Source organism: Cyprinus carpio, chromosome B4 (assembly GCF_018340385.1).
Source record: "Cyprinus carpio isolate SPL01 chromosome B4, ASM1834038v1, whole genome shotgun sequence".
In the NCBI taxonomy this organism is placed as follows: Eukaryota; Metazoa; Chordata; class Actinopteri; order Cypriniformes; family Cyprinidae; genus Cyprinus; species Cyprinus carpio.
In genome coordinates this window covers 37,365,157-37,391,023 of record NC_056600.1, presented here as the reverse complement: position 1 = coordinate 37,391,023, position 25,867 = coordinate 37,365,157, and the positions used below count along the sequence as shown (strand labels likewise).

General features: G+C 41.0%; 1 protein-coding gene and 4 long non-coding RNA genes across 6 annotated transcripts; 3 read left to right on the top strand and 2 right to left on the bottom strand.

Annotated features, from left to right (window-relative positions):
• The first annotated feature begins 216 nt into the window (after positions 1–216).
• On the top strand, positions 217–4,144 carry LOC109046268. Its single transcript, XM_042722586.1, has 6 exons — positions 217–1,022; positions 1,132–1,309; positions 2,077–2,294; positions 2,679–2,951; positions 3,141–3,247; positions 3,589–4,144. The coding sequence occupies exons 1-6, from the start codon at positions 217–219 to the stop codon at positions 3,798–3,800; spliced, it is 1,794 nt and encodes a 597-aa protein (XP_042578520.1). The 3' UTR covers positions 3,801–4,144.
• A 12,412-nt stretch (positions 4,145–16,556) lies between these two features.
• Positions 16,557–17,876, bottom strand: LOC122137103. Of its 2 annotated transcripts, XR_006154612.1 has the most exons (4): positions 17,068–17,876; positions 16,936–16,999; positions 16,770–16,871; positions 16,557–16,688 (listed from the first exon to the last, which is right to left on the bottom strand). It is a non-coding gene; the product is annotated as an uncharacterized LOC122137103 (long non-coding RNA). The 2 variants fall into 2 exon arrangements; XR_006154611.1 differs by lacking the exon at positions 17,068–17,876 and having other exon boundaries at positions 16,936–17,057.
• A 2,259-nt stretch (positions 17,877–20,135) lies between these two features.
• LOC122137290 lies at positions 20,136–21,097 on the bottom strand. Its single transcript, XR_006154747.1, has 3 exons — positions 21,033–21,097; positions 20,901–20,964; positions 20,136–20,836 (listed from the first exon to the last, which is right to left on the bottom strand). It is a non-coding gene; the product is annotated as an uncharacterized LOC122137290 (long non-coding RNA).
• A 1,295-nt stretch (positions 21,098–22,392) lies between these two features.
• Positions 22,393–23,641, top strand: LOC122137289. Its single transcript, XR_006154746.1, has 4 exons — positions 22,393–22,595; positions 22,823–23,014; positions 23,246–23,380; positions 23,468–23,641. It is a non-coding gene; the product is annotated as an uncharacterized LOC122137289 (long non-coding RNA).
• A 4-nt stretch (positions 23,642–23,645) lies between these two features.
• On the top strand, positions 23,646–25,046 carry LOC122137288. Its single transcript, XR_006154745.1, has 3 exons — positions 23,646–24,114; positions 24,205–24,302; positions 24,539–25,046. It is a non-coding gene; the product is annotated as an uncharacterized LOC122137288 (long non-coding RNA).
• The last annotated feature ends 821 nt before the right edge of the window (positions 25,047–25,867 follow it).

Genomic DNA, 25,867 nt, shown 5'->3' with positions numbered 1-25,867 from the left:
CATGAACTACGCGATGGACGCAGCCCTTCAGGAAGTCTTTAAGAAGATTTTACAAAGCTGCTTTGAGAATGTTGTTACTTCAACGGTGAAGCAGAGCAGTAAACTCGATCAGGCTCTTGTGGAGTTTATCAGCTCAGGCATTCCGAAAGCTGCATTGACAAAAGATGATTCAAGATTGACCAGAATTATGAGAAGCAAGTAAAAAAATCAGTTGGCATGCTCTGTGAAGAGGTAATTCCTGACCTCATACTGGACTGTACCACAGCACGGGATGTTATCAGCAAACTCTCTGAGGTGTGTGAAAAAGCAGAAGAGCTTATGAATAAAGCCAAACTGTCAGGAGTGTACGAAATGACAAAGCTGGCTCTGAAAGTAGCTGAGTACTCAGCAGATCTTACTCAAATATTGGGTGCCATACCAACAGAAGAGATAATACAACAGAAATTTGTTCCTGAATTATTGGAGAACATCAGTGAGCTTCAGAATGAAATGACAAAGTATGACCAAGATGGACGACACAATTTACATGATGTACAGCGCCTTAAAGGTGAACTTCTACAGACTATCGCCCAGAAGGTGTCTGACCAATTCATCAGTTCTTGTTCTGAACATATAAATTCTTTAAAGAACAGCATATTTAAGAGTCACTTGAACAGTGCTGCAGGAAAGGCGCTGGACCACGTCATGCACAGACATAAAACTCAGCGCTTCTTTGATGCCCAGAGAGAAAAACACAACAAGAAATCTGCGAGCCACAAGGAAGTGGAACAGCTGTCAGATGAGGACAAAACAGAGCTAAAGCAGTATACAGAAGATATGTGCAAAGCTGATCAGCCTACTACAGCCCTCGATGTGTACGTGCTCACAAAAAGCAGCCTGCTTGGTGGAAAAGGAATTGAACTCACTGGCGTTGATGAAAATGGAAAACAGCTCACTGTGGAACGTTACCTAGGAACCAACAAATCAGCAGGCGATATAAAATTGAGATTAACCAAATCTCCAAAAACCACACATCCATCACAGTAAGACTTTTCACTAGAGCGTTATATAGCTCACATATAAAAAATAGTTTCAGTGTTAATGCTTATGAACTTTGAGTACTGAATGTAGTTACTTTTCATTTTAAAACAGAGCTGATACACAGCTGTACAGTGGGCGTTTTGACATTGTACAGGATGATGGCAGGATAGTCAGCGTTAACTTGGATCATCAGAACGCTCTTTATCATGCTGTAGCACAAGCAACTGGCAGCGAGACAAAGGACCTAAAGACAGAAGCTTTGATGCTACGTAAGAAAGTGAAAAATGAGGTGAGTAAACTTAGTTTATGGCTCTGATTTCTTTGCATGACTGTGTGCCCCTCCTGAGTGCCAGATTTTAGTTCTAGATCTACTCATATTTACTGATGTACTGAAATCACTGGATCAGGATCGGGAAAGGTCCACGAGCAGGGGCTCAAACCTGGGACGCCCATAGCGCAAAGGGGCTATATGTCAGCACAGTGCCCACGTGAATCTGCTTTTTAACAGCATCACTTAATTAATGAGTTATTTATCTTATTCACTGCAGTTGCTTCACTCTGTAGATTGGACCTATATAATCACTTGAACACAAAGGATTTCTGCAGTGTATCACATCTTTACTAGAATCTCCAAGGGGATTAATTTGTAAAAATTGTTGAGGTGGACTTTTTGAGGAGCACATTTGCCTCACCTCTGGGATTGAGGGTTGGATTCTGCCAAGTTTGCATGCTCTCCCCAAGTCTTAGGGTGTCCTCTGGGTACTCTGGTTTCCTTCCCCAGTCTAAAGACATGCGATGCAGGATGATTGGCGTCTCTAAATTATCTATAGTGTGTAACATATATATGTGATTGTGTCCTGCACCCTGCCTTGTAACCCAAATGTCCTGGTATAGGCTACAGGCTTTCTGCGAACCTGTGTAGAGTAAGTGGTACAGAAAATGGATGGATAAAAATTAGATTCCTGGCCAATCAGTGTACAGTGTTACTCAGTCATCTGCACACGTGATGAGATGATCAGGATTATGTTTAATCTCAGACTTGTAATTTCTCACTAGATCCAGACAAACTTTGAGTCGTACACCCCCCTGCTTATTCTCCAGAGAGGATACGACTTCTGTCACAAAAACCCCAGTAAATACAGCATAACTGGAGGAAGTATAAAGAAGACCGACGTTGCTCTGCAGAAATACTTACAGAGTGTTAAATTCATCAGAAGTGGCGAACAAGTCCTCATCAAAATGTACCATCTTGGATTTGTTGGTGAATATAAAAGGTAAAGAATCTGATTGCTGAAGGTGATTTCTGTTATTTAGACACAACACAACACCAGTGTGTATGGAGATCAGCGAAAGAAAGAGGATTCATCTGATACACCAAAAGATAATAATGATTTAAATATTAAAAAATAGTATGCATAACCAGGAGTGTCATGTGTCCATTTATTTGATTCCATACAACAACAGAGGCTAGAGGACGCTAAAAATACTCAGCTTTGCTCTAAATTAGCTTACTAGTTCAAATAAGTAAATTTCATGCTCATTTAATTATTTTAAATTCTGTTCTTTTTTTTTTTTTAATTGTGCCCGTATTTTTCTTAAACAGGAAACCAAATTTTTTTTTAAAACGTTATAAGATAAGTCTCATTCTCTCTGCGCAGTGTTGTAAGTGCTCTGAGGTCCAGTAAGAACACCACAGGGACACTTAACACAAGCCACATTCCACCGAAGGACTCCATCAGACTTGCTGAGTCTTTCATAGATAACCCAAACTCAGTGAGTGAGCTTAAAAATAAAAACCTGCCGCTTTATAAACTAATCAGCAGCATGAAGACTAACAATAATGGATGGAACCTGATTGCCATGGAGGTTCTGGGACAAGATCACAGACGAGCTTTAACTACGGGCCCAAGCAGCCACTCACAGACAGCCAGGTAACATTCACATCCATTGTGTTAATGGTTATGTGTGAAATTCTCATGCAAGTCAACTATACAGAATTCCAATTAACAGTACAGGAATTTGTAGTAATACTAAACATTGAACATTTACAGTTTTACAAATGTTAAGCAGCTGAGTGTTTATTTTTTAAATCTGCTTTTAACATTTCTTCCTTTTTTCAGGAAACTTCTAGCAGACACCATAATTAGTGGAGACGTGGAGCTTCTGCTGAAACGCTGCATGATTCTACATCACCCGCTCACCTCACAAAAGCTGAGAGAAGCTCTAGGTAAGAAACTCATCCTGCGAAACACATGATCTACCCTCCAGATACAGATACTGTGATTGTCAAGGTGTTTGTCGTAGACACGGTAATGCAGCAGTTACTGGAATATTATGGTTGTTTCACCATGCTCCTGTTGATTATTTTAATAAAAAAAATCGTTCTGTAATCGTTTTTATGGTGAAAATGTAATCTTTGACAAATTAGAGAAATCAAAAAATGTTGTTGTTCTTTGAGCAATATACACAAGATATGAAATATAAGGCATGCGTGACAGAACTGATAGTCTAAGAGTGAAAGAGCTGCAGTGTTGCTGCACTAAACAATATGCTTGTGTGTAATTCCAGGTGAAAGCATTCCCTCTCAGTGCCACGTTTTGTCCGATGAAGGTATCCGAGGCTACTACAAAGCAGGATACAGAAACCGGGTGGCAGAGTACAGCCGCATGGGAATCCTGGATCAGAACCTGTGTGAGCGTCTGGACGAGTGGGTGACTCAGGACCAGCACGAGGACACTAACACTGCAGAGTACAGCCAGGTTCTGCAGGGGTTACAGTAAAAATGCCTAGTGTTAGTGAACACAATTTCTCTTTAGTGCCTTATGATAAATATGATGGTGCACTGAAATTGCATCGATTGCAATAAATAAATAAATGGAAAATTATTTTAGCAAGTAAAGATATCTTGTAATATTGGTAGATCATTTTGGTAATTTTAAGCATTTATTTTTAGAATGATAAAATAGGCATTTAAAACTCAAAATCAGTAGAAGTATCTAGAAATATTGTGTTCTATTAAAACAAATCTAGTGTTTTCTTGTAGAAACTTAAGTTTGGGTTTAAGCATTTAGAAAATCAGAATACTACAGGGTTATTCCACAAAACAAAAACAGAAATCCAAACATTATAAAAAAAAAAAAAAATAAAACATATATATATATATAAAAAAAAAAAAATAAAATATATATATATATATATATATATATATATATATATAACAGGAATAAAATCTAAAAACAAATGTTCAGCTTCTCTTCAGTATTGCTCTGTAGTGTAGAACAGGAACATGCTTCAAGCTCCTCTCTGATTAAAAGTTATAAAAACTGTGAAATCAATAAAAATGTGTACTGATTTTATAATCACATAATTCTTCATAATCCATTAAATGAATCTCCATTTTTCACACGTGTATTGTATAATGTTTTGTTACTAATCTGCATAATGCTGGTGAATGGATTTGTACTTGTAACTGATCACATTTTCTGAAAATATGCCAATAAAATGTTATTTTATTTTTGTTCCTATTTTATTCTTAAAATGAGATAATCACTCATTATCATATAATCAATAGGGAAAATGGGACAGAGATAAAGGACTAAACATATGGAGTTGATCAAATAGACAAAAAGGTGAAAAATAAAAAGGGACAGTGTAGAGCAGTAATATTAAGTTTTTATTGTTATTGACTTTTAGATGTTAGAATTATTTTTTTAGAAGAATTTTTTTTTTTTTTTTTTTGTAGTAAAACGCAGCGCTCGTCACTGTCACTATTTTCCCAGCCATCCAATCAATGGAGGAGGGACCGGGCAAATACCGACCAACAATCCTGCTTGTACAATGACTGCCTACAACAATGAAGAAGTCAATATTACTGGTTACTGCATTTTTATATTCAACAAAAACCTTAATCTCTCTCTCCCTACAGAAAGAACTCACAAGATGGCGGCGCGTCCACACGCAGCGGCTTCTCTCTGTCCCGACAGAACGGTGTTTTTTTGTGTTTTTTGTCTTGTGAGTCGCAGTGTTTTTGTACGTCGTCATCGCGTCTATCTGTCTTTAAGCGCACATACAGTCGTGAGTTTCTGGCTGGATGTCGGCAGAGCCGCATTTTTAGAGTTAAACTCCGCGCACGCGGAAGAGCTGCGAGATCTCGGACTGCTCCGGAGGCCTACATCATCACCGACCCCCACTGCTGCATCTCGCCCACAGCGGAGACGCCACAAGCGGCGTGAGAGGAAGCAGAAGAGGGGTAAGCGCGGAGGTATCCGGGCTAGGCTAACGGCTAACCCACACAAGCCAGCTATCCCCACCATCGTACTGGCTAACGTACGCTCTTTGGACAATAAACTGGACTACATCTGATTACTACTCTCAACTCAGAGGACTGTAAGAGACTGTTGTGTTTTTGTATTCACGGAAACATGGCTCAGCGACAGAGTTCCGGACTGCGCCATTCAGCTCGACCAGCTGACGTGCTATCAAGCAGACATAGCTCTCGTCGCGGGAGGAAAAACCCGCGGCGGCGGGCTTTGTGTTTACATCAATGACGCGTGGTGCCGCGATGCTGTTGTGATCTGCAAACACTGCTCACCCCTGGTGGAGTTTAAGATTATTAAGTGCCGGCCGTTCTATCTGCCGAGGGAATATACTGCCATACTGCTCGTTTCGGTTTACATTCCCCCGAACAACAGCAACAGGAACGATGCACTAAATGAACTGCACCAGCACATCAGTGAGCAGCAGACAGCACACCCCGATGCTTTTCTCATCATAGCTGGGGATTTCAACGATGCTGACTTAAAGAGTGTGTTTCCAAAAATACACCAACACATTAACTTTCCAACAAGAGGTAATAACATTTAAGACTTTGTTTACACCACACAGAGAGGAGCTTACAAAGCCCTCCCCCACCTCGGTGCCTCAGACCACATCACTGTCATGCTAATGCCTGCATACAGACCGCTCGTTAAAGTCGCCAAACCAGTTCAAAAACAGATTCAAGTGTGGCCAGAAGGGTTGTCTGACGCTCTCCAAGACTGCTTTGATACAACTGACTGGAATATGTTTAAGCAGGCTGCCACTTACAATAACACCACTGACCTCCAGGAGTACTCGGAAACTGTCACTGCCTACATCACCAAGTGTATTGAGGATGTAACAGTCACAAAAAACCATCACTGTCCGGGCCAACCAGAAGCCGTGGATGACAGGGGAGATCTACAGACTCCTGGAGACGCGGAATGCTGCATTCAGAGCTGGAGATGAGGGGGGCCTGAGAACAGCCAGGGCCAACCTATCCCGCGGCATCAGAGAGGCTAAGAGACAGTACTCCAGGAGGATAGCCCATCAATTCAGCGACAGCAGAGACACTCGGAGCCTGTGGCAGGGGATACAGACCATTACGGACTACAAGCCCCCACAGCGGACCTGTGACAGCAACATCTCTCTGCTGAACGAGCTGAACACCTTCTTCGCTCGCTTTGAGGCACAAAACAGCACCACTGCACAGAAGACTCCACCTCCTCCCAGTGACCAGGTGATGATGCTGACCCCGGACAGCGTGAGGAGATCCTTCAGCAGGATCAATGCACGCAAAGCTCCGGGTCCTGACAACATTCCTGGGCGTGTACTGAGAGACTGTGCAGCAGAACTCACTGATGTCTTCACAGACATTTTCAACATCTCACTTAGTCAGGCTGTTGTTCCCACATGCTTCAAAGCTACCACCATCATTCCAGTTCCGAAGAAGCCATCTCCATCCTGCTTCAATGACTACCGTCCTGTTGCACTTACTCCCATCCTCATGTAGTGCTTCGAACGGCTAGTCATGCACCACATCAAGTCTGCCCTCCCCCCCTCCCTGGACCCATTCCAGTTTGCATATCGGTCCAACCGGTCGACCGATGATGCCATCTCAACTATCCTCCACTCAGCACTCACACATCTAGAGAAAAAAAGACTCATACGTCAGAATGCTGTTCATTGACTTCAGTTCAGGATTCAACACAATCATCCCTCAACAGCTCATTCACAAACTGGTCGAGCTGGGGCTCAACACTTCGCTGTGCAACTGGCTGTTGGACTTTCTGACTGGAAGACCTCAGGCAGTACGTGTCGGCAGCAACACATCCAGCACCATCACACTGAACACTGGGGCCCCCCAAGGATGTGTGCTGAGCCCCCTCCTCTTCACTCTGCTGACCCACGATTGCACACCATCACAAAACTCGCAACCTCTTCATTAAGTTTGCGGATGACACGACTGTGGTGGGTCTCATTAGCAACAGTGAGGAGACAAACTACAGGAGCGAGGTGAGCCGCCTGGCCGGGTGGTGCAGAGACAACAATCTCTCTCTGAATGTAGAGAAGACGAAGGAGATTGTTGTTGACTTCAGGAGAGTGCACACTCAGCATGTTCCTCTGACCATCAACGGTGCGACTGTGGAGAGAGTGAGCAGCACCAAGTTCCTGGGTGTGCACATCACAGAGGACCTCTCCTGGACCGACTACACTGCAGCACTGGCCAAGAAATCACAGCAGCGTCTCTACTTCCTCCGCAAACTGAGGGGAGCCAGAGCCCCACCCCCCATCATGTACACCTTCTACAGAGGCACCATCGAGAGCATTCTGACTAGCTGCATCACTGTGTGGTATGGCGCCTGCAACGCGTCCTGCTGGAAGACTCTGCAACGCATAGTGAGAGCAGCTGAGAAGATCATTGGTGTCTCTCTCCCCTCCCTCCAGGACATTTATGGAACCCCGTCTCACTCGCAAAGCCCTCTGCATTGCAGGTGATCCCACTCACCCGTCACACAGCTTCTTCAGTCTGCTGCCATCAGGGAGGAGACTGCGGAGCCTCCAGGCCAGGACCAGCAGACTGAAGGACAGCTTCATCCATCAGGCTGTCAGGAAGCTGAATTCGCTCCCGAACTTGCCCCCACGTCCCTCTTCTGCCCCAGGCACCACTGAACTATAAACCCCCTCCCCCCCAGATCCCACATCTCCAGGTCCTTCCACCACCCCCTCCCTCTAACATATGATGACATGCACCAGTCACTTTGTGCAGCATAGGTCTGCTCACTACCTCATTCACCATGGAACTGACGTCATTCTACCACCTCATCAGTCAGTTTAAATAAAATAACTGCTCTTGAGCCCTTTGTCACTTTAATCAGATTGAATAAGCTATTTTTTATGCACTAAAAATCTTATCTGCACTGTTTGTTCACTGGTTTGCACTCTATCTGCCATGTGCCTTGCGCTGCTTTTATTTAACCTTATTTTTATTTTATTTTTTTTCTATTATGTCTTTTTTACATTCCCTTATTGTATAGTTTTATCTTATATTTTATATTTGATCTAGATTTTTAGGCTCTACTGTTAGTGTTATCTGTATGCACCGGGGGTCTGAGAGTAACGCAATTTCGATTCTCTGTATGTATGTACTGTACATGTGAAAGAATTGACAATAAAGCAGACTTGACTTGACTTGACGTTGCTGCCATGGATATTCCAAATCAAATGCTGTGCCACCAAAGTATTCTCAAGCGCCACCACCTGGTCGTTTTAAGAAGAGCTGATGTCGCTGTTGGACAATGTTTTTCTTGCTTCCTGCTTGCCGTGCTGATGGTTTGTGATCGTAGCTGATCGTAGCTCCGTGTAGCTTTGTTTTTCTGTAGAATCTCACTATCATTCTGTTGTTTAAAGTGATAAAATATAACTTAATTCCCACCATATTTCTGATATTATCTATCAATCTAATCTGATTAATTTGATCGTTCTGTGGAATTCTGCGGAATGGTTTTAAGGGTATAAGAGAGTACAGAAGCTGAAAACATAACACATAACATAAAAATATTCACTTCTTAACTTTTATTTAAGGTTTACAATACAAATATTGGAACAACTGGTTTGTTAAACAAAGCTAGGTCTTTTATAGTAAATCCAGTAAGGAAATATTTATTTATAAATTGTACAATTTACCCTGATATCATTCAACAATACTCTGATATAATTAAACAATAAATAAATATGCATGCACAAATAAATAAATAAATATAAATAAGGTACTTTTAACAACTATAAGTAAATTAATTAAGTGGTGTGGCAATCAATTAAATACTTCAATAAATGCAGTACATCAGAAAACTAATTTAGTAGTAATTTATAGTAATTTAGTAGTAAAAATAGTAATTTACAATCAGTAGCATTTTTGCATCAGAAAAAAGTTATTTACATTATTTATATACATCAGAAAAACTACTGGATGTGATTGTAGTTTGATGTGGATGTGAGTCAATCTCTGGTGTTAAATTTGGCAATCAGCATCATTTTAACATTCTCCTCTGTTAGGCTGCTTCTGTGCTCTGTTAGAAGTGTGGTATAGTGAGAAAAAAGCCTCTCCTCCTCCACTGAAGTAGTAGGGAGATACAGGTACAGTGCACCTAGTGAGGCGAGTGTTGGCATTCGATCTTCCCCGGCAGCCTCACTCTTGTCCATCCGGATGTTGCAATGCCACGCTTCTGTACAGACATTACTCAGTGCAGGGACAACTTGAACATAATTCTTAATATCAGGTTTTAAACCAGATACCTTGGCTGGATCAAAGATTGAGAGGACTTTGAATAGTTCAGTGCAAGGATGTCTCTCCATCACTGCCTGTAACTTGGTGGAACATTCTGCCATTGCTTCTTTAAACAGCTCTGAACAAGTGTACCGCTCATCCTCATTTAACTCCTTCAGTTGCTCTCTAGTCTCTAGTATGGTGTGACCATACTCAAACAGCATGCTGAGGTCATCCAGCTGGCTGAAGATGGTGGCAGTTGTGGGTCTGGAGGTTTCTTCCAGTTTGGTTAGGGTGGCAAGAATATCAGAGCTGTGCTCCACAATGAAAGTGGCCAGGACTTTCAGGAGCTTTCCATTGTATTCTAACAGAACACCAAGATCCCGCACTGCTTTAGAGGTCAGTGGCAGTGTTGCCATGCAAGACATCAATAGTTTCTGCCAGGTATTGCACAGCTTTTATCCAGAATCCCCATCTCGTCTGGACAACAAACACTGGCATGAGAGGAGACAGGCCCTGCAGGGCCCTTATTGAATAATATTCAATAAAACAGTATGTTAACACATAGGCTAAAGGAACTTGCTGCATGAATCCGTAAGTGGATTATGAATTTGTGGGTACGGATTCAAAAACCGAAGGTACGGTTTACAAAATCTGAATGCACGGATTGGAAATTTGTGGGTACGGTTTGTTAATCCGTGGTTACGATTTGTTAAACCGAGGGGGAACAGTTTAAGGATTCGTGAGTACAGTTTATAAACTGAGGGGACAGAGTGCAAAACTGTCGGCACAGATTGTTTTTTTTTTTTTCTCCTACAGGTGACTTTCCGTGGTTAGTTTTATTTAAGACATTAGACAAAATCGTTCATGCGCCCTCACATAAAAAAAAGTTTTTCTGTAAATATCTGCTGCATCAGATTCCTATACACACAAGCAACAACCTTCCCTGCTATTGTTAGTTTTGGCTTATCCTGCTATTGATTTTTGCACTGCTTACCACATGTAAAGTTTATCTCTCTCTGTTGGCCACGAGGGATTCACATGTGATAAATGCAGGGAATTAGTTAGGTGGACAGAGAAGATTTCAGAATTAGAGACACACATCAAAAACTTTAATTTAGGACAGTAAGAAAGTGAGGGCTCTAGATACGGCTTTGGATGCGACTAGCTCAGGGAGTCCTGTACATTTGTCCGGTTCCGGCATCAGAGCCCCTGCAGCAGGGCAACTGGGTGACGGTGAGGCAGCATAATCGTGGGTCAAAAAACACCGCCCTTACGTTCCGATCAAAGCATTAAAACAGATTCTCCCCACTCAGTGACACACCCACTGAGAAACCTGATGAAAGTGCTCTAGTTATTGGTGATTATAGAGTGAAAATAGAGACACCAGCCACCATAGTCCAATGTTTACCAGAAGCCAGAGCGCCTGACATCTTGGCAAATTTAAAAGTGCTGGCTAATGCTAAACGTAAATACAGTAAGATTGTTATTCACGTCAGTGCTAATGATGTTCGACTTCGCCAGTCGGAGATCACTAAAAATAACATCAAAGAGGTGTGTAAACTTGCAAGTGCGATGTCAGACACTGTAATATGCTCTGGTCCCCTCCCTGCTTACCGTGGTGATGAGATACACAGCAGATTGTCATCACTCAATGGCTGGATGTCTAAGGGGTGCCCGCAGAATAACATAGGTTTCATAGACAATTGGACGAGTTTTTGGGGCAGACCTGACCTGTTGAAAAAAGATGGTCTTTATCGCTCCCGGGGTGGTGCCACTCTTCTCTCTAGAAATATATATGGCACATAGTCTTAGAGTTTGTACTTGACTAACTGGGGCCCAGGTCAGGAAGCAGACAGACTGGCTAAACGACCGTCTGCTAGCCGCCTCATGTCACAGAAGTCAGTTAATTCTCAGCACATAGACACTCTTTCACCTAGATATATCACTATAGAGACTGTGTCTGTTCCCCAGGCTAGAAAATACAAAAAACGTCCAAACCAATTTGAGAGTAACAATTTAATTGATGTTCAACAAATAAAAACAGATGCAATACAGATAAACAAATGATAAAGCTTGGCTTATTGAATATCAGGTCCCTTTCTATGAAAGCACTTTTTGTAAATAATATGATCACTGATCATAATCTAGATGCACTATGTTTGACAGAAACCTGGCTAAAACCTGATGATTACATTATTTTAAATGAGTCTACACCCCAAGATTACTGTTATAAACATGAGCCACGTCCAAAAGGTAAAGGGGGAGGCGTTGTTTCAATTTACAACAATGTTTTCAGTATTTCTCAGAGGGCAGGCTTCAAGTATAACTTGTTTGAAGTAATGGTGCTTCATATAACATTATCCAGAGAAACAAATGTTAATGATAAATCCCCTGTGATGTTTGTACTGGTTACTGTATACAGGCCACCAGGGCACCATACAGACTTTATTAAAGAGTTTGCTGATTTACATCAGAGTTAGTGCTGCCTGCAGATAAAGTTTTAATTGTTGGCGATTTTAATATCCTTGTTGATAATGAAAAAGATGCACTGGGATCAGAATTTATAGACATTCTGAACTCTATTGGGGTTAGACAACACGTCTCAGGACCTACTCACTGTCAAAATCATACTCTAGATTTAATACTGTCACATGGAATTGATGTTGATGGTGTTGAAATTATGCCGCCAAGCAATGATATCTCAGATCGTTATTTAGTTTTGTGCAAACTTCACATAGCTAAAACTGTAAATTCTACTTCTTGTTACAAGTATAGTAGAACCATCACTTCTACCACAAAAGACTGCTTTGTAAGTAATCTTCCTGATGTATCCCAATTCCTTAGCATATCCAAAACCTCAGAAAAACTTGAAGATATAACAGAAACTATGAACTCTCTTTTTTAGCATTTTAAATAGTTTCTTTTTGAAGAAAACAAACATAACCCCAGGTATTTATTCAATACAGTGGCTAAATTAACGAAAAAAAGCATCAACAAGTGTTGACATTTCCCAACAGCACAGCAGTAATGACTTTATGAACTACTTTACGTCTAAAATCAGTACTATTAGAGATAAAATTGTAACCATGCAGCCATCAGCTATAGTATCACATTAGACAGTGCACTATAGTACCCCTGAGGAACAGTTCCACTCATTCTCTACTATAGGAGAGGAAGAATTGTATTAACTTGTTAAATCATCTAAACCAACAACATGTATGTTAGACCCTATTCCATCTAAGCTCCTAAAAGAGGTGCTTTCAGAAGTCATAGATCCTCTTCTGAATATTATTAATTCCTCATTGTCATTAGGATATGTCCCCAAAACCTTCAAACTGGCTGTTATTAAGCCTCTCATCAAAAAACCACAACTTGACCCCAAAGAACTAGTTAATTACAGACCAGTCTCGAATCTCCTTTTTCTGTCCAAAATGTCTGGCCTGATTTGTGCATGCTTGTCATTTGAGATCGAATGACGCAAGGAGTTAATGGAAGTCTGTAGCATAAGGTTTGTCCAGATGAATGTTGAATTCGCCAAAGACTAAAAGTGGACTGCCATCCTCAGGGAATGAGGACAGCAGGCCATCCAGGTCCTCTAGGACGGTAGAAAGAATTTGTCCAGGAGGACGGTAAATTACCACAACCTGGAGTTTTATAGGAGCTGTTACAGTGATCACATGAGATTCAAATGAGTTATAATTGCATAGGGGAGAGTGGGTTGAGTATTTCCAATTTTCAGAAATGAGCACACCAGTGCCCCCACCCCGGCCAACCTGACGGGGTGTGTGAGAGAAAGAGAAATTGTTAGAGAGAGCAGCTGGGGTTGCTGAGTCTTCTGGACGAATCCAGGTCTCAGTCAAGCCCAAGATGCTGAGTGTGGAGTTTAAAGAAAAAGCAGAAATTAAGTCTGCTTTGTTGACAGCTGATTGACAATTTCAGAGACCCACAGAGAAAGAAAGAGGTGCAGTAGAGGATGTAGAAAATAGGATGGCTCGACAGCCATATATATTTAGTGCTATGTAATCCTTAGTTACTGAGCAATGTTTTCAGACAAAATACTCACAGCCCTTCATTGCTGTGCACTATTTTCTGCATATTGGCTTATTTGTGTCTATTTCCCATTCATTTCATATGGCGGTCATTTTTGACCGTGAGCAACACAAGTGTGATGACCATTTGGCTTTTTTAAATCAAGCCATAAAAGTCAGAGCAATTTTAAAATTTCCACAAAAAAAAAAATGTTTCAGTCTAAAATGACTGAACAACAGCAGAGGGTTAAAAGGGCGGTGCTGTCCTGAGATGGTGAGCTCATTCCAGGGTTTGTTGTCTCGGCATGGAAGAGCTCTGGATTCCTTCTCTCAACAACAAAAAGAGGCGTTTCCCAATTTTTGGGCGTCTTCAAACTGAAATAGGTGTTTTTCCAGCTCTTTATCTGATTTGCTAAAATTGAGTGGGTGATTCCCAAATGCATTTTTCCCCATCAACCACAAGATTTCAAGTGATGCGGATATTAAGCACAAGCACCGTCTGCTACTGAGAGATCGCCTACATATGAATGTAAGTGAATTGTTGCCAATTTGTGTAACGTTTTTGATTAATTTGTGTTACTTTTCTAGCTTGCTACCCACTAAGTTATAAAAAGCTCCAAACAATCTACTACTAGTCACAATCTAGCGTCATGCATTATTAGACTACATTTTCTATTCTCATTGACATGTGTAGATAATGATAGCTTGCTTAACTTTCCTGTCACACATTTTTAGTCAATTCAGGAATCAATTCAATTAAATAATTAACTAAATTACAATTGTTAATCAAGTTTAACCAGGTAGTTAACTTGTCACATTAGAATGCTACAAATTGTTTTAGTAAAATGTTGTGGAAAAGAACGTGTCTTAAATAGAAATGTGTGGATATTTTATCTTTGTGCTATTTAAGCACATAACAGTTCAGCGGAGAGGTAAAGATCCTCAACCACAGTGCTGCCATGAAGATGCTAATTTATTCACATGCCCTTTCTGCTCATGTGACATATACAAGCCATGCCAGTATCATCAAATATTGACCCATATAGCTGGATATAAACTAAGATCTGTTGAACATGGAGGAAAGTGTGTAAGCATAGCTTCAAAAAAATGTCTATAAAAGATGTATTAAAACGTGTAGAAGATTTAAAACGTGTATTAACAATGACATTTTTTAACCTCCGTTTTAGATTGTTATATACAGCTGTGGCCTTGGCTGTGGTCAAAAGGCCAAACATTTTCACAGCTGTCAGTGTCCACAGACCTACATAAATAAAGGTGCCTTAAAAGAGCCTCTTTGCAAAAAAACCATCATATCTGCTTTTACTGCTGATCTACAACCAGTTGCTCGTCCATGCAGCACAAGAAACATCTTCACAGCAACCAGTCGCTCGTCCAGCACAAGAAACATCTTCACAGCAACCAGTCGCTCGTCCAGCACAAGAAACATCTTTGCAGCAACCAGTTGCTTGTCCAGCACAAGAAACATCTTTGCAGCAACCAGTCGCTCGTCCAGCACAAGAAACATCTTTGCAGCAACCAGTTGCTCGTCCAGCACAAGAAACATCTTTGCAGCAACCAGTCGTTCATCCAGTAGAATCAGCAGCTCCACTAGTGATTAAGAGAAAGAAAATCACAGTGAGTTGCCCTCACTGTGGAGTAAGTCTGAATTCTAAAAATGTAAAAAAACACATTGAGCGTAAACATGAAGCCATAAATCCCATAACTTCAAACTTCTCATCTACCAGCACAGTGTGTTGATAAAAAAAAGAATGGGATATATGTAGTGGCAAAAAACATTTTGAGGGCCCTGTATCCCCATTCATATGGCGAAAAAAAATTTGGGGCTCATCACACAAGGTTATGTGTGAAATGGATGTCTGCAACACGTGCTGAAATAGCACAAAGGAGTGACCTTTTTGGTAACACCATGTGTTCATCTAAGGTCAGTAGACTACTCCAGTGCTATTGCACCTAATGAAGATTTATCAGAAGATGTGTTAACTGAGATGGTCGAGCAAAAATGGTTTGGTGACACAAGAAAAAAATCAATGCCTTAAACAGCGAGATCAGGCTAAAAGTAAAGGTGCCACATTTACTAGCCTTGTTACTATTTGAGGCCCTGACTACAAGTATTATATATCCGTATGTGGCGGTATCATATGAAAGGAAAAGTTAATCAGTGAATTTAACCGACTACGCCACCCTGGTGGGAAACCAGAGAATTTATTCCTATTAAAGGACACAGGTAAGTTTCACCAAATGAAGGCAAAGTAGGGGAGACGGGGGCGAGAATACAAAAGATTGGATTTTATTATAAAAACACACACATAGATTTAAAACTCACACAAACCATTTCCACAATAAGGGAGGTAATTCCCAGGGCCAGGATTAGTGGTAACCAGGCAGGTCGGCTGCAACTCAGAATGGTTATCCAAAAAAACCCACCTAAATTCACACCAAAGCAACCATCACACACACCAATGGGAAATTGTATCCACACACACCGCACACTGTGACACACTGCAGAATGACAGCAGATAGCCTCCCCAGTTCCACCCGATCCTCACTGGCCCTGGAGAAAACAGAAAATAACATTAAAGAAGAAATTCAACAAAATTATAGAAATGAAAACATGAAAATGCAAAAAAAAAAAAAAACTTATAAACACTTTGTAGCGACTCTGGCACTCGAGCATCCAGAGAACACCATGCACAAAACGTAAATCAAAATCAATAAATACTCAAAAAGAAATAACCCTTGCAGCACACAATATGCTTACAAAAGAAAATGCAGGGTAAACAAATCAATACCAAAAAAAACACAAATATAACCAAACAAACAAAACAAACAATTATGGTTAGAAGAAAAAAAACAATCCAGAACCTCAACTGGTAGATAGTCCATGCGGAGAAAATACTCAGTCTTTACAGCTTCGTAAACTCTCAAAGTATTAAAGCACAAAAGACCGTAAAGTGCAGATCGGACTCCAAAATGCGTCCCTAAGCAAAACAGCAGCTGCGTTGCCTGAAATCATTGGCCAGGATGAGGACTAAGATGTTTTAATTTCCCCTTAACTAAAGAATAAAAAAAACCAAATGATTATAACGATTAAAACAAGATAACCACCAATATGAAGAAATAAGTGGCATACTTACGATTGTTATTGAATAAACATTAGATGCAACGCTATATGGTTACTCACAACCGGTGTCATAGCTCAGTCTACCAGCCAGCATTCACTGCTCTCACTGCAATTACTGAGAGCAACACACAATAAAAATTACAGATGAGACTGTAAACAAACGGAGCACCTAAACATACCTGCAGCCGAAATACGCCGCGAGTTGCCGCACTGCCAACGCCACCAGACGCGCTCTAAATGAAACTATAAATAGCGCATATTAGACTCGCAACATGCACATTGTTACACCGCCAACAAACAGCCAAACAGACCTGAGGAAGGAATCAGAACGGAAACGGAAATGCCAGGGAGAGAGAGAGAGAAGCACCCCAGGTCACAAACATACCCACCTGCCATAATAAAGGTCCTTAAATAGTATAGATACTATCGTTTCATTGGTATATGAACTTTAACCCCACCAACCAATGAGATGCTAGTGCTGTCGCTATCATTTGATTGGTGAACCAACTGTACATCAACCAGCCAATAAAAGACTTATCCTGCCACATTCTGCCCCATTTTTTTTAAATCGACGTCCCGGCGATGAACAGACGACAATTACTTGCAGACTAATCCTGTCCTACGTCCCAAGGCCTAAACCAAATGGAGATCCCAGAAGAGGTAGGGCTATGTACGGTGGCAGCTCCTGCGTCTCGTGCAACAGCCCATGGTAGACGGTGCACATTTGAATGATAGCCCGCAGTGGTTCGCCCAGTTCTCCTCACGGGGACACCTGCCTCGCCTGACTGGTCATCTGGCAACCTAGCAGGCTCATGCGATAACCCAGATATCAAATCAGGTGCCTCATGGCTCCTATCAACTGGGGCCTCCCCATCAGACTCCACTAACACTCTCTGTGGGATAGAAAGATCCAGAGAAACCAGCACCTGAGGCACTGGCCCCTGACTCACCGGAGAGGTTGCTTGGACCAACATAAGCAGATCAACTTCTTCTGACGGGTCTTCTGCTGGAGGCACCTCCTCTTCTAAAACAGGTGGATTTACCATGGCCGGAACTGGACCATCTTTTTTGGATCCGGGCCTTCAAGGCAGAGCGGTGAACGCACCTAGTCTTTCCCAACTCACCCACTGGTGCAAACAGTATATACCGCCCCACCCTCCTTGGGTGCCTTTACGACCTGATGCACCACTGGGCTCCACAGGTCCTGTATTTTATGGCGGCCTCTCCTGCCATACTCTCGTACATAAACTAACTGACCCTCCCCCAGTGGTGCTTCACGGACATGGGCATCATAATTTGCCTTACGCCGACCAGCAGCAGCTTCCAGTCGGCCCCGTGCCCCCTCAAACGCCACCTGAAGCTTAGCCTGATGTTCTCTCACCCACTCATGCACACTACCAACTCCGACCTCCTGGACTCTTCCCAACAGAAAATCTACTGGGAGTCTTGGCTCTTGCCCGAACATTAAAAAGTACGGGGTTTCGCCGGTCGTCTGATGAGGGGTAGTATTGTAACAAAACAGCACTTGTGGAAGGCATGAGGCCCAGTCCATCTTCCTGGACACCGGCAGAGCACGCAGAAGATTGTGCAATGTCCTGTTAAAGCGCTCGCACTGCCCATTCCCTGCTGGATGATAGGGAGTAGTACGAGATTTTTCCACCCTATACAGAGCACAAAGTTGCTGTACTAGGGAAGACTCAATTACGGCCCTGGTCAGAATGGATCCTACTAGGCACACCAAACTTGTAAAACCATTCTATCACCAAAACTTGTAACACTGTTTCTGCCCGTTGATCTCGTGTAGGCACTGCCATGGTGTACTTCGTAAAGACATCCGTCATTACCAGCATGACGGGAGGGCTGATAAACACGCTGAGAAAACCGCATGCCAGCAACACTCTGAGTGAGCTGATCCAATTGTTTCTGCTGTAGTTTTAACATCTCCCTCAGCTCTCTCAACTCTGACTGAGAATGCCCTTGCACCCCATACTGAATCCCATAAGCCATTGGAACTGACTGACTCCTACCTCTCACGCCCCCTGGCACTCCCTCCCGCTCCCATCTGATTGCCTCCCCACGTACTTCTAAAAGGTTGGAGGCGGGCTGGCGGCGAACCAATTGCTTCAGTTCCCTGCGAAGTGTGCTATCAGCAACATATTCTACAAACTGATCACACAATACAATTTCAGCATTAGGAATGGCATTTGGCGATTGCTGTTTAACCCTCTCTAGGAGAGTCATCAAGGCCAGGGAAAACTCTAACAGAGATTCCCCCTCTTGCTGCCTCCTGGAAAAAAAAGCTTCCTGGAGTGCTACATACGATTGAGAGCAACCATACAACTCACGTAAAATGAAAACAATTTTATCTGGATCACCCCATTCCCCACTAGGACGATGTCTAATTTCTTCACGCGCTTCACCTTCTAAATGGTCAAAGAGAAAAAAGGCTTTATCAGCTTTGGACAAATAACGAGCCCGCATACATGCCTCAGCCTCCTCCACCCATTCATCAATACCAGTGCCGGATTTGCCACTAAATTTTGGACACCGTCTGTCCCTGGGCACAAAAACAAAAACCGGTCTGGCACAACAGAATCAGTCTCGACTGGCTGGGGAGGATCAGGCATTACTGCAGAGCCAACAACTGGGGCAATACTAGGACCAGGTAACTCACCTGGCGCCTGCTCACGGCGCATTCGCTCATTGTCAGCTCGCAACTGCGCAACTAATTCTCGCAACTCTTGCATCTCTTCCTCCATACTGGTCATCACTACACTCACCCCAAACACAGAGCCACTGGAGGAGAAATACAACCTGTCCAAAGGATCAAAAAAAAAAAACACACGCTGCTGTTTTGCTCTGAGGGAAAAAACCAAAAATAAGATCACAACCAATATCAAAACACAATTTTCACTCACGTCCCAAAAAAAGAAATCCTTGCCTTACAAGGTGAACTCTGCCGACTACGCCAAAATGTGGCGGTATCACATGAAAGGAAAAGTTAATCAGTAAATTTATCCGACTACACCACCCTGGTGGGAAACCAGAGAATTTATTCCTATTAAAGGACACAGGTAAGTTTCACCAAATGAAGGCAAAGTAGGGGAGACGTGGGCGAGAATACAAAAGATTGGATTTTATTATAAAAACACACACATAGATTTAAAACTCACACAAACCATTTCCACAATAAGGGAGGTAATTCCCAGGGCCAGGATTAGTGGTAACCAGGCAGGCCGGCTGCAACTCAGAATGGTTATCCAAAAACCCACCTAAATTCACACCAAAGCAACCATCACACACACCAATGGGAAATTGTATCCACACACACCGCACACACTGTGACACACTGCAGAATGACAGCAGCTAGCCTCCCCAGTTCCACTCGATCCTCACTGGCCCTGGAGAAACAGAAAATAACATTAAAGAAGAAATTCAACAAAAATTATAGAAATGAAAACATGAAAATGCAAAAAAAAGAAACTTATAAACACTTTGTAGCGACTCTGGCACTCGAGCATCCAGAGAACACCATGCACAAAACGTAAATCAAAATCAATAAATACTCAAAAAGAAATAACCCTTGCAGCACACAATATGCTTACAAAAGAAAATGCAGGGTAAACAAATCAATACCAAAAAAACACAAATATAACCAAACAAACAAAACAAACAATTACGGTTAGAAGAAAAAAACCAATCCAGAACCTCAACTGGTAGATAGTCCATGCGGAGAAAATACTCAGTTTTTACAGCTTCGTAAACTCTCAAAGTATTAAAGCACAAAAGTCCGTAAAGTGCAGATCGGACTCCAAAATGCGTCCCTAAGCAAAACAGCAGCTGCGTTGTCTGAAATCATTGGCCAGGATGAGGACTAAGATGTTTTAATTTCCCCTTAACTAAAGAATAAAAAAACAAATTATTATAACGATTAAAACAAGATAACCACCAATATGAAGAAATAAGTGGCATACTTACGATTGTTATTGAATAAACATTAGATGCAACGCTATATGGTTACTCACAACCGGTGTCATAGCTCAGTCTACCAGCCAGCATTCACTGCTCTCGCTACAATTACTGAGAGCAACACACAATAAAAATTACAGATGAGACTGTAAACAAACGGAGCACCTAAACATACCTGCAGCCGAAATACACCGCGAGTTGCCGCACTGCCAACGCCACCAGACGCGCTCTAAATGAAACTATAAATAGCGCATATTAGACTCGCAACATGCACATTGTTACACCGCCAACAAACAGCCAAACATACCTGAGGAAGGAATCAGAACGGAAACGGAAATGCCAGGGAGAGAGAGAGAAGCACCCCAGGTCACACAAACATACCCACCTGCCATAATAAAGGTCCTTAAATAGTATAGATACTATCGTTTCATTGGTATATGAACTTTAACCCCACCAACCAATGAGATGCTAGTGCTGTCGCTATCATTTGATTGGTGAACCAACTGTACATCAACCAGCCAATAAAAGACTTATCCTGCCACACGTATATGAGCCAAAGGTTTCGCATTACAGTAGATTGGGCAGAGTCTTGGTTAATTACAATTCCAAGACAAACACTTGGCATTGTCCTTGTCTCAAAGGTAGAAAATCATGCCTGCATAAGAGCATTGGAAAATGGTGTCTCTTTCAAATGAAGCGGCAGCTCTTCACAACGCTGCCACAAGCTGAGGCAGTGAGTGAACCATCACAACATGAACACGTCATGATGTCTGGCCAACAGTGGGAATATCCTCCAAAGGGTGAAGGCCTGAAGCAGATGGTACAATATATTTACCATAATAAAAAGCTTCCTGAGACACTATCAGATGTTTTTTACGGAAGATGTAAAGGAGGAAGATATTCCTAAACATCTTATTCCTTAGGAGGAGTTCTGCTCTCAGTGCCCTGGACCTGTTCGTCTCAGTGCTCCTGCCCTCATCATCAGAAATGCTAAAGTTGCAATGCTCACTGGTGTAGTGACTGGTAGGCATTGTTGGTTTGTCAGTTGTTAATATATGTGAATATTCATTAATTAAGACATTGGTTTATGTCAGTGTGCAGTAAGTTTGCATTTGCTACAGTATTTGGGGCAATGTAGGTTAAAGTATGCAGTACATTATAATTGCCATGTGATCATTTTACATGTCCTATTAATGTCTGTTTTTTTTTTTTTTAACCTCATCAGGAATATCCACATATTGCAAGAAATGCAGTAATTGTGGTATGTTTTACCGATACCAGGACTGGATGCATGGGCTTCGCAATTTTAATGATCAACTGCTGCTAACCGTCTTTCTGTGCATCTTCATAAGGAATTCTGTGCAAGTTTTGTTTCTTAAATTAGTTATTTGTAAAATGGAAAAGACATTAGCCTTAAGACTTCATCCTGAACTAACACTGATACATGTTCTTATGTTTATTCTCACTAAGGCTCATGTATCAGTTAGAAGAGTGCGTTCCATTTTGCAAAGGACATCACATGTGCCTTACCCAAAGGACTCAGAGTTTTTTCATGCATATTTACATTTTGAGGCACTGACCCACCATGATTATAACTTTTCATGTCTAAAATGTGGTCATCATCCTCCAGTTGTTGTAATGGATTTACACAGAAAGGGAGTGTACAGCATGCCACATAAAAAAAAAAAAAAGTCACAGGTTTATTAATTTCATTTTCTAGTTTGCAGCTAAATTGTGTAAATGTAATTTATTTTCTTTATCCAGTCAGTGACATAAGTGAAACAACATGAAACCTACAATGGTGAGGTGAATTCAGAAGACTTCTGGGAGACTCTTTCAATGGAGAGGATTGCAGCTGGCTTGTTGAAAAGTAAGTTTATTACTAGAGTTTTTTTTAATGAAACATTATGAACAAGAATGTAAACCACTTCAGTCTCTTAGGAATACTTTGTGAGTTCTTCACATCATGCAGATCTGCTGTGTGCAGCTGGATGAATGAGGCAAAATAGATCTGTTGCCATTATTTATATAAAACATCCAAGCAAAAGTCCCATTTCATGAGTTTAAATTGCTTATTTGTTTCCTGTATGATCATAGCTGGGGACAGAAATCCTTACAATATAAACCCCAATTTTGAATACTGGGCCCCCTGGATCGGCAGATACACACACAAGGCACCAATTGTGTTAAACAGAGTGGCAAAAGGTGCAGAGCACAAGTGCACAAGACCTCATCACTGAAATGGACATAACAGAGGAAAGACTGAAGACTGAATTAATTAAGCTAAAGGTATTTTCCACCTTAAACAACTCAATATAAATTTCTTCATAGCATCTTACATTTTGCAATCAAAAAATTATGGAAAGAAGAAAACCAAAAAAATAATTATCATACAGGTCTAAATTATTTGTTACCTTCAAATCATGCCCAGAACTAAGATACAAATAACTAGTTTTACAGTGGCAATGATAATTGTAATGCTAGTATCAAATATATTTGTGCTCCAACAACAGGTTGCAGACATTTTAAAACTTTGCAAGGCCTGTGGATTTGGCATTCAAGGATCAAAGACTGATCTTCTATCCAGACTGAGAGGACAGATGCAAACCAGAACTGCATATGACACAATATTTCAGAAAGTTTGGGGAGCATCAGGTATTTGTTGTGCTCTGAGTTAAAATGCACATATTCTGAAAGGTATTAAGTTCCATTCCATTTAATAAAATAAACTATTCTTTTCAGGTGGATGGGCAGTCATTTTATGCCCTTGTGGTGTGGTACAGTGTGAAATGTCTCATCCGTGCTGAAAGTCCTTGAGACTTTTCTGACATGTTGTTCTCTTGGAAACACATGCCAAACATCTGCATTTATGATTTTGCCAGAGGACTGGCCACCCATGCCAATGTTCGGAGACCAGAAGCAATGCCATTTGCACCATTTGACGGGCGGCTTGCAGAGGATACAGAAGACAATCTGAGGGCCGCACTGAGTGGAACCCTTACTGTTAGCCTACCTTGGTTGAATGAAAAGAAGTTGGATGAAGATGTCAGTTGCCATCCAGTGACTGGATCCTCAGATCACTATGCCCTATATGACAAATTCCACGAGTCTAATTCTAAGGATGTGCGAGACTCACTCAGAAAGATCCAGCTTGTTCCAGAGTTGGCTGGTAGTGTTAGCACACAAGCCGCAGAACAGCTTTTTTCTGGAATGCGGAAGAATAACTACTTCCTGAATATGTCTCCCACCACTCACATGTTTTTTGTCAGAAATATTTTGCACATTCAGAATCAAGAGAAAAACAAATCAATGCTGAAAAAAAATCCAAAAGGGCCACTCAAAAACTACTGTGAATCTCCAAAAAGATTCCCTTGGACGTTTGGTTGTAGGTAAGTTCATTACATGCATACCTTGAATCGTAATTTTTATATGGCTATGCAGAGTTAAAATATGTCTATTTGTCTTTATTGTGTCTTTAGATAAGGAGAACAGGGGTCCTGAAAGAACCAGACTACACATGATTAAACCTACTAAAGCTTGCTGGGGCAAGCCACTGAATCGATCACAGTGTAAACTGGTAATCTAACTGCACTCCTCCATTATGATTAAATTTTACATTTTTATTTAAACTTACATTTATGCATTTATCAGACACTCTTATCCTAAGCAACTTACAATAGAGGAACATAAGTAATATGTCACAGATCCAGCGATATTCATTGTGTGCAATGCCAGGTCTATTAGAAAGATGGATAGATTTGCACTAGGAACATGTTACTTTTCAATAATTGAACATTTCTAATCTCATGACAGGTGACTCAAGCTCTTTCAGTAAGTAAGGATGATGAAGTGGGTTCTACAGTAATAAAACAGAAAGACTTTACAACTCTGACAGAACTTTCTGAGGTTGAAGGAAGTGTAAGAAACACTGGAGAAACCTCTGTACCCATGAAATATCCAAATAATAAACACGCGATTACGATAGTAAATGGGTTGTATGTGATTTTCTTGAGATTTGGGGCATTTTTTATAAAAAATATTATTATGCATATCTGTAATGCTAATTTGTGCAACGATATTAAAGGCTATAAATAGCATATTTTAACAACAGTAAATGACCAAATTCCACATGTGACCGCAAAAGGGAGTTATTACAAACACTCGTTGGTGGTTTAAAGTGAGTTTTGAGTAAAAGTGTACTAATAATTTCATAAATTGCCTTATGTAGCTTGATGCTATTGTTAACGCTAATGCAGCTACATAACAGGTGTGGTTCTACTTCATAATGCATTTTGTCATAATAATTTACGTAAGGTCGTAAGAAAATGTTTTGTTGTATTTTTATAGAAAAGCTTTTGATAATAGTTGGGTAAATGAATACTGGGATTGAAGCGATGTGGCTTGGTAAACCTTGAAATACCACAACAAAGGCTAATAATGGCTGAATAAAAACAAAAGAATAATGATAAAAGAATAATGGGAATAATGTCTCATACCTGGCGGAGGTGTGAAAGGCTCATTTCGTAAGAACAATAGAATCATGAATGAGGCAGTTTGTGGAGCCAAACATATGGAGACAGCACACAGGAGAGCTTACAGGAGATCACAGAGGCCATAAATCAATTTTATTAGCCTTATATTATTCTTCTCTAAAAACACACAACATGGCCTTAGAAAATGTTTCATAAAATTTACAGTTTTAAAGATTATATTATGACATTTCAAATGAATCATTAGTAGACTTGTGGCTTTAGCTCCATTATGTTTCTAAAATCATATCCTACATCACATTTTTTTAATACATTTAAATAATGTTTTTAATATTTTTATTTTTGTTTTCATGTTTGAGCTTGTATATCATTATTATCGTAACAGTCTGAGTAATTCTGATTCCTGTACAGTAAACTTTGAAGTGTCAGCTTTGTGAACATATGTTGATTATGTTTCTAGTCAGAAAGAATCAGGGTTCAATCGGACTGAATTCATTACGATTGAAGAATCTGATTGTTGTGTTTACATGAACGCTAAATTAAGTGATCGGGTTGATGTGCGCGTTTATATGTCACAAGCTTAAAATCGGAATATACTCTTTATTCAAAAGGAAGAGCTGCTCGTTGCGTGCGTCATATGTCATTACGTTAT

Excerpts from the sequence above, each read along its gene's own strand:
- LOC109046268 (XM_042722586.1), top strand. The coding sequence starts at position 217 with ATGCTCTGTGAAGAGGTAATTCCTGACCTCATACTGGACTGTACCACA. Across the intron at positions 1,023-1,131 it reads AAAACCACACATCCATCACA|AGCTGATACACAGCTGTACA; the intron begins GTAAGACTTTTC and ends ATTTTAAAACAG. Across the intron at positions 2,295-2,678 it reads TTTGTTGGTGAATATAAAAG|TGTTGTAAGTGCTCTGAGGT; the intron begins GTAAAGAATCTG and ends CTCTCTGCGCAG.